The sequence below is a fragment of the Pangasianodon hypophthalmus genome, chromosome 7, assembly GCF_027358585.1.
Source record: "Pangasianodon hypophthalmus isolate fPanHyp1 chromosome 7, fPanHyp1.pri, whole genome shotgun sequence".
In the NCBI taxonomy this organism is placed as follows: domain Eukaryota; kingdom Metazoa; phylum Chordata; class Actinopteri; order Siluriformes; family Pangasiidae; genus Pangasianodon; species Pangasianodon hypophthalmus.
In genome coordinates this window covers 13,198,806-13,211,071 of record NC_069716.1, presented here as the reverse complement: position 1 = coordinate 13,211,071, position 12,266 = coordinate 13,198,806, and the positions used below count along the sequence as shown (strand labels likewise).

The window sequence follows — 12,266 nt, the reverse complement described above, 5'->3', positions numbered from 1 at the left end:
CTAGGGTGAGTGTTCATTTGTCTGTATTCACTGTCAGCAAGACATTTTTGTCTAAAATCCTTATACTTTCACCTAGAAACTCCATTCAAGCTTTAAAATGTTCAGCTACTCCCCCATTCAGAAACTTGTAAATATCTAACAGATTCTAACTACATTTTTCAAGTTATGAACATTTGTCTGACACTAGGGCAAGTCAAGACCCCTACTGACAAGCTTGCGCTTTTCTTTAATGTTAATTTCTCTGTGTTTAAACAGTCAAACTAATCCAGGTCAATCTACACATTTGTGGTTGGATATTGATCAGCAAGTGCTCCTGTCACTAACCATGTAATTAGGTAAGCGATTTGGTGAATATTTTCAGAGTTTTGAGCATTTGAAACTAGCACTTGCATAGTCTTTTATAGGCATGCCTCTTAAAGGAGCCTTTTTCTCCCATTTTTTCAAACTGTCATAAATCAAACAATTCCAGCTGATACTACACATATTAGGCATCAAACTGATTGATTGGATCTCCTGACACTAATCATGTAATTAACTAAGTGATTTGTTGAACATTTTGCAAGTATTAATTGGTCAAGTATTGCAAGTATTAATTGATGTAGCTAAGCAGTGGGAATATGAGTATAGCAGGATGTACAGCAGTGGGATTTGTAGACCTGTTACCAGGCAGGATAATGGTCAATAACAGAAATAATATGATGGCCCACCTGCAACAGTTTTCAAGTGCAATGTGATTACAGTGCCCGAGAAGTAGAAAATTCCAGTGATGGCAAGGCTCTTTACAGGTGTATATACAGAAAGAACAAAAGAAAATAAATAAATGTAAAGGAAAATATAATTAATTAATTAATGTACACAGATTTTCTGTATTGTTATTTCTTTTTTTTCTTTTTTTAATTGCTCGTAGCATCACAACTGCATGCTCGCTAGGTCAACACCAACCCCAAAGAATGGTTTTGGACTCATTCTTATAGCCCAAGCCCCTCCCTTCTGAGCTAAACCATCTGCAATCAGCAATTAACGGGGCTAAGCACAACAGAGCCAAACTAAGGAACTTACCAAGCATCATAGCATGTTCACAAATTTATGGAAGTACGGCTTTGAATATCAGAGTTCATTTGATAACTTTTGTTCAGACAGGTCTCAAAATGATGTGAGCCAAATATGGGGAAGATTGGACAAAATTTGAAGGAGTAGCAGTGAAACAATATTTTAACAAAATCCAAGATGGTCGATTCGAAGTACAAGATACACTCTCGCATCCTGTTTTTTGCATTTGCAGCGCTTTATGGGAGAATGGTTTTGAATATCAAAATTCCTTTGATACCTTTTGTTTAGACAGGTCTCACGATGATGTGTGCCAAATTTGATGAAGAGTGGACAAAGTTTGGAGGAGGAGAACAAAATTGGCAGTTAGATGTAAGCATTTTTAGCATTTTATTGTAAATTTTGACCAGTAAGTGGCGCTGTCACAGAATTTTTTGCATAGCCTCAGGGTATGGTCCTGAAGATGCCTACCAAGTTTGGTGGCTTCACTGTCAGATTTGTTGGCCCATTACGAGCAAACGGTTTGAAATTTATGACCATAAATGTACTTCCAAATTAGGCCCAAATTTGACCAGAAATTTGGTGGCGCTAGAGCGTTGGCAGCACTTGGCCCGAATTTAGTGAGAATCTTCCGTCGACCCTCCCCAGTCAGTGTGCTGAATTTAACAACTTTTTACCAGAAGGTTCTATGGGCTGTCATAGACACCCTAGCCAGAAGAAGAAAAAGAAGAAGAAGAGGAAGCAGAAGAATAATAATGAGAACGGTTGAACTTGAATTCTATATTCATGAAAATCAGACAAACAGTCTAGGAGGATTTCGAAAAAGTAGGTTTTCAAAAAATTTCAAAATGACAGACAGCAAGTTTGGCCAACCATTACATAAATGGTATCACTGTTCTCAGCATGACCCAAAGAATCTACCAAGACCAGTCTCATGACAATAGGCAAAAGTAATCAAAAGCTATTAGCATAAAAAAAAAATTCATTATAATTTTTGACCACAAGCTGGTGCTGTCCTGAAACTTTTTAAGTACCTTCAGGGCACAATGCTGATGACACATACCGATTTTTATAACACACCAAGACATTCATGAAATACAGCATTTTACTTCTAAATTCAAAATGGCTGAGTACCAAAATGGCCAACATTGGATACTTTCATATAAATAATATCAAATTTTCCTATGTTGGCCATTTTGGTTCTCGGCTATTTTGGTTCTCAGCCATTTTGAATTGGTATGCTCCACACAATCTACAGCGACCAGTTTCAGGATTTTAGGACAAACTGTTCAGAGGTTATAAGCAAAAAATATGAGTTTTTCCATATCTTGTGAGCACTAGGTGATGCTGTTCAGAAACTGTGCAGGTACCCTCAAGGTAGGGTTACAGAGATATAGCCTCACATCCATTTTGGCATGCTCATCATCGAATTCGTTTGCACGTTATTTGAGAACAGTTTGACTAATCAACTTTAAGTCGATAATTTTTTTGTTTGCATGGTCTGAAGATGATCTCTTTACATTTTCGTTAAAATCAAATGAATGGTGTAGGAGGAGTTCTAAAAAGTAGGCATGTCAGAAAATTCAAAATGGCGGAAAATCTAGTCGGCGGAAATTGAAACCATGGTAGGTTTTCGACTCAGAATGAAAAAAAGAATTTTGTTTCTAGCCCTTACGGTTCAAAAGTTATTAGCATAAACATGAGTGAAATTTTGAGCAGTTGGTGGTGATACAGGGTTTGAGCTATCAATACCAAATCTGTTACAGTAACATTTCAGACTGTCCCCTATGGAAGTATTTTCCGGACAAATTTAAAAAGCAATTGCAAATGGCATTTTCTATTAGTGCACACATAAATTGTGACAAAATTCAAATGCAAGTGGTGTATTTTTGTTTAAACAATCTCTGCCAAATTTCAAATGGAAAAGCAAAGACCATGTACAATTTCATTTCCCATGTCTTACAAGTTATGACCCTGTCATACTGAAAATAGCAATAGCAATTACCCGTTTGCCATTTCACTTCCTTGACGTCTCGTATGGAGCCTGTTCAGATGGAATCGCAATTCTCTTTGCATTTCCATTTCCGATGCCTTGCACAGAAGCTTGTCAATCAGTGCTGGGGGTGGGAGCATACTATGGTGTGTGTTTGTATTTGGAAGTGACGTCAGTCACAGTCGACACCCATAATGGGAATTCTTGCTCTTTTTATTGAACCAGATTGTTTGGCTCAGCTCAGCAATAAGAGCCGGCACAGTTAACTGTATAATGTTTAATATTTGCAATTGAACAAAAGTGTACAATGTTCCCATTTCTTGAATAAAAAAGAGCCGGCTCTTTTGGCTACCAAATGACTCTTCATTTAGTACCACTTCTGGCTTTTATAATTCAGACAAATTTAGCAATGTTTGACCTATGATTGGTATGCATTCACATATATCACTTCAAGTATTCAGAGTAATTATACATTATGTTTGGCATAAAAACCTTAAATAATGTAAAAGCACTATTACACGTGTATTGAATTATCCACAACACAACAGAACATGGTGTGCCATATAACAAATACAGTATAAACTAGAGTGTGCAGATTTGGATGTACAATTCTAATATACCCGTGAAGGTTTTAGTAGACCCTGCTCGATATGATATTTTACCTTACAAATTCTACATTCTGGCTTTATATTATTAAATATCTGACCGGAAATTAACAATGACCTTTTCGCCACACTGCTCAGCTATGTGCACTCCACAGGAGTGAAGCCTCAGCTCAATCATCTGCACATTTTCCTTCCTGGCCGTCGACTGTGACTGATGTCATTTCCAAATACAAACACACCCCATAGTATACTCCCACCCCCAACACTGATTGACAGGCTTCTGTGCAAGGCATCGGAAATGCAAATGCAAAGAGAATTGCGATTCCATCTGAATTTTGGCAGGCTCCATACGGGACGATGAGGAAGTGAAATAGCAAACTGCTAAAATAGTAATTGCTATTGCTATTTCAGTATGACAGGGTCATAATTCTTAAGACATGGGAAATGCAATTGCAAATGGACTTTGCTTTTCCATTTGAAATTTGGCAGACACTGTATGTTTGTGTAAATGAAAATGCAAATAGTAATATGCGATTTGCATTATGTCACAATTTATACGTGCACTAATAGAAAACTTTCGAAATTTGTCCGCAAAATACTTCCATAGTCCCCTACCTGTGTGCCAAATTTCCTAACTTTCCTATGTCCTGTTCTACAGGCTGCCACGGACTTAAGAGCGGAAGAAAAAGAAGAAACAGAAAAATAATAATAAGAAAGTTGACGAAAACAACAGGTGCCTACACACTTGCGGTGCTTGGCCCCTAATAACAACATGAATACCAATATACCTCAAGTTATATACATATATTCCTGTTCCACCCCACCTTCAAACAACACAAATAGATTTGCTGGCTTCCGGGTGCACTGTGCCGGCACTGCGCGGTACTGGCACATCATAGCCAGTCCGCCCAGTCAATGCCCAGTCTGTTTGGCCAACGCAGCTCCACAACCCGAAAGACTGACTACACCGAACAAAACATGGAACATAAACAGAATAAACAGATAAGTATGAATAAATAAATACATGAAACGAAACCGAGTGTATGTTTGTGTTCCGTTAAGGTGTGAACGAATGTCGGGGTTGTAGATGGGGTATAAATCTATGTGTGTATGAATCCAGCATGCTAATGGAGTTTGTGTGCACCCACATATCCGTAGCAATGAATGGGAGACTGTGAAATTGTTAACGTGAATGAAAGCCAGTGCTGCTGCCGCCAACAGTGACAGCATGCTCTGTCATACAAGTATATGAGTATATAATATTAATAACGACTAAACGATCACACAAATTATTTTGTACAGGAAAACAACAGATGAAAATGGACAAAGTGAGCCAAAAATCATATGCAATAATAAGAGGTTCCTTTAGGAACCCACAGGTTGGTGTGTGAGACAATAAACATTAGGCACACTGACCTAACATACCCAAATTAAGTTTTTCAATTCCTCTTGTGCTATAACCTTTGACAAGTAGCGTGCACAAACAAAATTCAGTGGTCGCGTACACCTTGTTATAGCCTCTTAACACCTACACATTACAACCTCCATTTCTTCCCCATTGGCCAACGTTTGGCAAAAATTGGCCAAGATTTGCATCAAAATCACACTCGTAGTTTCTGCAGGACTGGCACTATCTAGTTTAATTTCAATTCCTATATACGGTACTGTGCAAAAGTCTTGGGCTCCCTATTTTTTTTAGTACAAACTTTGTTATAGATTTTTATTTTATGACTTCTACGTTATTGATTCAGTACAAAAACATTTTAGATTTCCAAACATTAGTTTTCCAGCACAAAATTAAATGTTACAGAAAAATGTTTGTATGTCTTATGTATTACATAAGAGTCCACTTTTCAGATAAAAAAAAAAAAAAAAAAAAAAAAAAAAAAATTAGAAAAAAAAAAAAAGGGAAAGTGCGACAGTCAAAGTCTCCAGAAGAACTGTGGCTGGTTCTGCAAGATACTCAGTAAAATGTACAGCTAATTTCCTTATAACACTGCACAAATTGTACCTGAGACTACTATTCTTTTTTTTTTTTAAAGCGAAGGATCGTCACACCAAATATTGATTCTGTTTCATTTATTACTGTTTACTGCTCTTTATAGTATTTTTTTATGTAGAAATATTTAATTTCATTATTTCTGAAGGTATCTTTGCTTTACAGCATTTCTTTGCATGTGCCTAAGACTTTTACGCGGTAGACAATTAAAATAACACTAACTCTGTCAATGTCAAAATATTTATTGACCTGACAATATATCTTTTTTGAGGTAGCTATGGAACATGACTATGAAAAAACACTCAGAAACCAAATCTTCATTGATACGATGCATCAGTGTAAATATGCAGAGCAAAAACAGCCTTTATTTGTGTGAAAAATGTTACATCTTTCTCTGCCTCTGTGTTATGCCTGTTTTCTGTCTGAAAAGGAGTGCAACTTTACCATAAGCACATATTTGGTGCGTTACTTTTTTTGATGGTGTACATGTAAATATCCCATGCTAATTTTCTGTTCAGTCAGCACGTTACTGGTTTCTCAGTAAAGCATTTTACTGGTTCCTCAGAGGCTGTTGATACAAAAAGAGCATGGCATCAGAATGCATGGGGGAAGAGTGAAAATCTTCAAGGATTAGTTCTGCTTCTCTATCTATTAATATGCTGGGCTTCAAAGCAGGGAAACAGCAAGAAAAAGCTAGATGGAATTGGAAGGTAAAACTACAATAAACATAAGCAAGGATCAAAAGGATCAAGAGACCAAGAAGAAAATATGAGATTTAAGTTGAAAATATGTAACATTCCTTTAAATATAATATAAAATAAACATGAATATAGATGTATATTGCATGGAGTGCTGCCACATAGGTGCTGGCAAGTAATGGAAGGAAATTCAGAAAGGCCTGGTATAATGTAAATGTGTAGGAGCCAAGTGATTAATGAACAAAGCAAACAAAGATAGTGGAGAAACAAGTGGGTAAAATGACAACACTGCACTCAGGCCAGATGACGTGCAGGGGAGAAACCTGCACATAAATAAATATCATGCTGGAAGAGGCACAAGAGGAATGGCCTATTCCATTGATGCCCCTGCTAATGTGTCCATTTTGTGAATCAAGGAGAACAAATGGTGGGCCAGGGCTGCAATGGTTCTTAATGATGCCAACTCATCTCTGAAAGGGGGGAAACAAAAACACCTGGCAACACAGAGGGGGTAACCAAGCAGGTATGGAATTAAGAAGACAAAGCAAAGGCATTTGCAATGAAATACATTCTGTGTCTGGGAAACAGTTTCGGATGCCATGCCATTTTTAATTTAATTCTACAAGCAGGCAAACTACTCTCTTTTTGGTCTATAGCAGCCCTAAAGCATTTCAAATTAGATTAAGTAGGAAATAGAAAGCATTTTCTGCAAGAAGACTTGTGCATTTGGTATGAAAAGGAATGAGGATATGTGAGTCAGAGAGGAAACGCAATCCCTCATTCCAATGATAGAAAAGAACAAAATAGCACAACAAAGCAATTCAGTAGAATCAAATCCTACATTTTAAAGAGAAGATTGGCTGCTGATTAAATCATCCAGTTTCATATATCTGATAAAAAGGTTTAAATTTTACAGAATTAGCCAATATACCTGAGCAACTGCATTAACAGTTACTTTTCCAGAAAGAAATTGGCTAATATGACTGCACAACAAAGAAATGGCTATTCATAGTCTTAAAGTGCTTATATACCTCATTTTCAGCGTATTTCATAACACCAGTAGGACTGAGTAAACCAGGAGGCACCACTTTTTTTTTTTTTTTAATTATATTATATCTCTTGCTTACTGAGACTGTCGGTACATTTAGGAGCACTTGGAAAAAACTTTTGAGTATGCATGTGTCTCAGACTAGTGAATGTCAGTGATAAATGTCTTTGAAAGCATCTTAAATACTGATACAGACACCATACAGTGTGTGTGTGTGTGTATGCGTGGGTGTGAGATGAGGTGCAGTTGTACCTGGCTTTGTAAAGAGGTGATCTTCCCCTCCAACTCTCTGATTTTCTCCTCCTGTTTCTGCAGCTCAGCTTGTGCCTCCTGTCGTGCACTGAACTCCTCGTCAAACTATAAAAAGTCATATACAAATACACATGCACACACACGCATGCATACATGCATGCACACACACACACACACACACACACACACACACACAAAAAAAAAAAAAAACCTGTACTTCTGTGGACAACACGTTCTTTTAAGCACACTTTCTCTCTCACACACACAACTACATCTTTCACCAATTATTCCTCAATGGCCAAATCTCAAACGTTTATGAAGGTCACCACATACAGACAGGTGACATGTTAAAGGAAAAACCAACATAAAGTATGTTATTACGGTGTTGGGCCACCATGAACCACCAGAACAACTTTAATGCACCTTGGCAATGATTCAATAAATCTCTGGAACTGTACTGGAGGGATGAACACTAGGGAAAGATGGCGTCGGTGTGCTTGGCTAGCCGTCTGCTCTTTGGGCTGCTTGTTTGGTTTTTTATTTCTCTTTTAATTCAGAATGTTTTTACTGTGATTGTTTATGACCGTCAAACGCTTTTAAATATAAGGGACTTTGTTGAATCGTCATCAAATTCTGATCTGAAATTTTCTCATTCAAACTCCCCTCCTCCCTTTTTGACGACTGTGGGTTGGATCGCCTTCAGCCTGGGCCTGGATATGATCGCTTTGTTATGTGGCGTTCACTTGAAGTGGCTTATCAGTGGATTTTACCTGTGTCTCAGGACAAGTTTTTCATCCCTTCTCGCCGTCTTCATCGCGAGAACCAAGACTGCTCCGCAGACTGCTCTTTTTTGAACTGTCCTAGAGGGGCGGTGGGCTTGCGTCTGTTTTTAAGAGTGGTTTTGGTTGCTGATCTCTAAAGACTGACTTGTTATTGAGTTTTGAAGTTCTCCTATTTCAGCTAAATATGAACAAGTTAGCCATTGCTGTGGTTTATCGCTCCCCAAAACCAAATAAGGATTTTTTAATTGAGTTTGCGAACTTCTTAGGAGACATTGTTCTTCGCTATGACCGGCTTTTGATTGTGGGGGATTTTAATATTCACATTTGTTGTGCATCAAACTCCTTGGCTAAGGATTTTATTAATCTGATTGACTCTTTTGACTTCACTCAAGTGGTGAATGGTCCAACTCACAAACTGGGCCACACATTAGACCTTGTGTTGGTGCATGGTATTTCGATTTGTGAACTCGAAATTTTTGATTTGAGATTTTCTGATCATATGTCTGTTACATTTACCTGCTCTTTTTCAAATGAAGTTTCAAAAACTATGATGGTTTCACAGCAGATTCGTACCTTTAGTCCATCTTCTAATGCCGATTTCTCTGCTTTGTTCAAGGACGCTTGTCAAACTTATATTCTTGATTCTCTTTCAAATCTGTTTAATATTAATGAACATCTTATGTTATTCAATTCCATCAGTACTGACATAATGAATTCTGTGGCTCCACTAAGAGATAAATGGCATAATTCTAAAACAGAACCTTGGTTAACTAGCACCATACTTGAACATAGACGGGTTTGTCGTAGAGCTGAACGAAAGTGGAAAAAAGATCAATTACAAGTGTCTTTTGAAATACTCATACCAAAAATAGATAGATAAAATAAAATAGATACCAAAAATCAATCAAAGCAGCAAAGTCTACATACCTTTCTGACATTATAGCGAAAAACTGTCATAAACCTAAAATGCTTTTTACTGTTTTAAATTCGGTTGAGAGTCCTGTGAGTGCTGTCTGTCTTAATGCATCAACTGCAGTATGTGACAGCTTTTTAAAGTTTTTCACAGACAAAATTGTTGACATAAGACAGAATATTGTATCTTTAAACTGCGATTTGTCCGTTTTCTCTCCCCATGTGCTTTGTCCTTTAAGGAATTCCAGTCAGTTAGTTTTAACTCACTACAAGATATTATTAAGCAGCTTAAACCTACCACATGTCTTCATGACATTATTCCAACACGTTTTTTGCTGCAGGTCTTTGATGTCGTCGGGCCTAGCATTCTAGCTATAATAAACAAGTCCCTTCTCACAGGTGTTGTTCCTAGATACCTAAGACATGCAACTGTTAAACCTTTGCTTAAAAAATCTAATCTTGACCCAAACATTCTCTCCAATAACAGGACTTTTTCAAATTTATATTTAATTTATTTCTAAAATCTTAGAGAAAGTTGTGTTGGATTGAATTGGGTATCCTTTCATTTTTACGCTGATGACGCGCAAATTTATTTGCCCTTAAAGAAAAATGACAAAAAAGGCTTAAGCTCATTATCAGCATGTTTGTCTGATATTAAGTCTTGGTTTTCTTTAAATTTTTTGCATCTTAACAAGAGCAAAACTGAGGTTATTGTGTTTGAGCCCACAGGTGTGTCAGGTGTTTTTGATGGCGACCTGGGAGATTTGGTCCCTTATGTAAAACACTCTGTGAAAAATTTGGTTGTTATTTTTTATTCTGTCCTTAAATTGGACAAACAGATAAATGCTTAGTTAAATCTAGCGTTTTCCAGTTAAAATTACTGTCTAAGGCTAAGAGTTTTTTAACATTTAATTTAATCTAGACTTGACTACTGAAATTCTCTTTATATCGGAATGAGTCAATCCAATATTAGTCATCTTCAGATGGTTCAAAATGCAGCCATCAGGCTTTTGACTGGCACTCGGAAATTTGATCATATTTCCCCAATATTACATTATCTGCACTGGCTGCCAATTCGTTATAGAATTAAAATTTTGCTTTTTGTTTTTAAAGCACTGAACGGATTAGCTCCAAAATACCTTTCTGACCTTTTGAATTTAAATAACTCTGCTAGATCACTAAGGTCATCACAACAAAGATTGTTGACGGTTCCGAGGTCTAGACTTATGTCGAGGGGTGACCGAGCTTTTTCCATCATTGGTCCAAAATTGTGGAATAGTCTCCCTTTATCCCTAAGACTAATTTCTGCAGAGTCTGAATTTAAATCTAAGTTAAAAACTTACCTTTTCTCTCAGGCCTATAACTGTCTTTAATGTCTTGTCTTTTCTGATTTGTATTTTTGATGTAAATTCCCTTTGTGGTCTTTTTATTCTCTTTTATTCTCTTTTTGTTTCCTTTTTAGATATTTATCTTGTCTTTTATGTACAGCACAATGGTCAACTATTGTTGTGTTTATTTGTGCTATATAAATAAAATTTGATTTGATTTTGATTTGATTGGTCCAAAATCTTCCATAGCTGTTCAACTGGGTTGCGACCAACTCAGTTGGTAATGTCACTGGGTTGCCGGCTTGATGCGATTATTGCAGGCAAGGGATATGCAACCTAATATTAAGTATTATTTACTTTAAGACTATCTGTTCCAGTATTTTGCACACCTGAAAACTGGGTGGTCTGCCACCAAAGGTGCCATGTTCTAAGTTGTTTAAAACATATAGATATAAATATCAGGAAATTAAAGCTGAAATCTGATCTCTCATCTCATATTCATCTTTTGACCTCAAACCATTCCAAAACTTTTGGAGGGGACTGTAAATCTTTTTTCTCCTGATGACTCCACTTTCACTGTTTATTCTTTTCTGCTGGAAAATCAACTGGGGGTAAGCTAAATGCTAAAAAAAAACATCTGTGTTATTAAGTGTCTGCTTGTGACCTAAATTTAAATAGTTGTCATGCGCTCCCAGTATAACACAAACAAGCATACAGAATAGATCATCAACATTAATTCTGCACACACTCATTCAAATCATGTAGCTGAGCTGACAGCTATTGATTAGCTACTAATCAGGCCAAAGCTGTTTTCCTGCTAAAATGTTGGTGTTAGGAGTACAGCAGCATACCAATGACCCAAGCACACAGTGATGAATAGCTTTACCTTTTTGGAGAATTCAGCTGCTCTCTGTTCACTCTCCTCCAATTTGGCCTTATCTACACACTGATCTGAAAGTCACACACACACACACACACACACCACATTAAGACATCCTTATTAGGGGACAAGCACAGAAAGAACTGGAACCCTATTGCTTTTGTTTGTATTCTTCTTCTACTTGTAATAATGATTATTACAAGATTATTATTATTAGCATAGAAGGCCATCAAGCCATGCATCGACATGAAAATATTCATGTAATTTGAGCACTAGGGGGTGCTAAAACATTGCTAGTTACTCTGGAATTTGGAACAAATTCATAATTCTGGTGTCATCTGATTTCTGACAGGATGCTGAGTCATTTCCATCCACCATTTCCACATTTCTGCCATTATGCAAAACAGGATGTTTGGCTATATCTCAGCTACACTGACATTTTCACACCAAACTTGGTAGACAAGAATGATGTCTTGAGAGACCCTATTAAGTTTTGTCTCTTGACTGCTAGGTAGCACTATAATAAGGAAAAATGTGTTTTTTCCTATTAAGTGTTCAGTTTAGCATCATGATTCATATTTTCTCTGATTCCTTGGAAGGGTCAGTTGATGTAAAAATTTCATGGCCACCATTGTATTTTATAAACAATTTTGAATTTCTTGAAAACTCTTTAAAACTTGAAAAATGAAGAAATTATGCATAAATTATTATTGTTATAAATG

The 12,266-nt window shown here is 36.8% G+C and overlaps 1 protein-coding gene across 7 annotated transcripts in view; it reads right to left on the bottom strand.

The window, feature by feature from the left end:
* The window catches only part of diaph2 (diaphanous-related formin 2), a 424,876-nt gene that overhangs the window by 296,170 nt on the left and 116,440 nt on the right, over positions 1–12,266 (bottom strand). For all 7 annotated transcript variants that reach the window (XM_053235486.1, XM_053235484.1, XM_053235480.1 and 4 more), the window contains 2 exons: positions 11,551–11,615; positions 7,643–7,747 (listed from right to left, as the gene is read on the bottom strand). In XM_053235486.1, the coding sequence (XP_053091461.1) occupies positions 7,643–7,747; positions 11,551–11,615 (170 nt within the window). The remainder of the gene's footprint in view (positions 1–7,642; positions 7,748–11,550; positions 11,616–12,266) is intronic.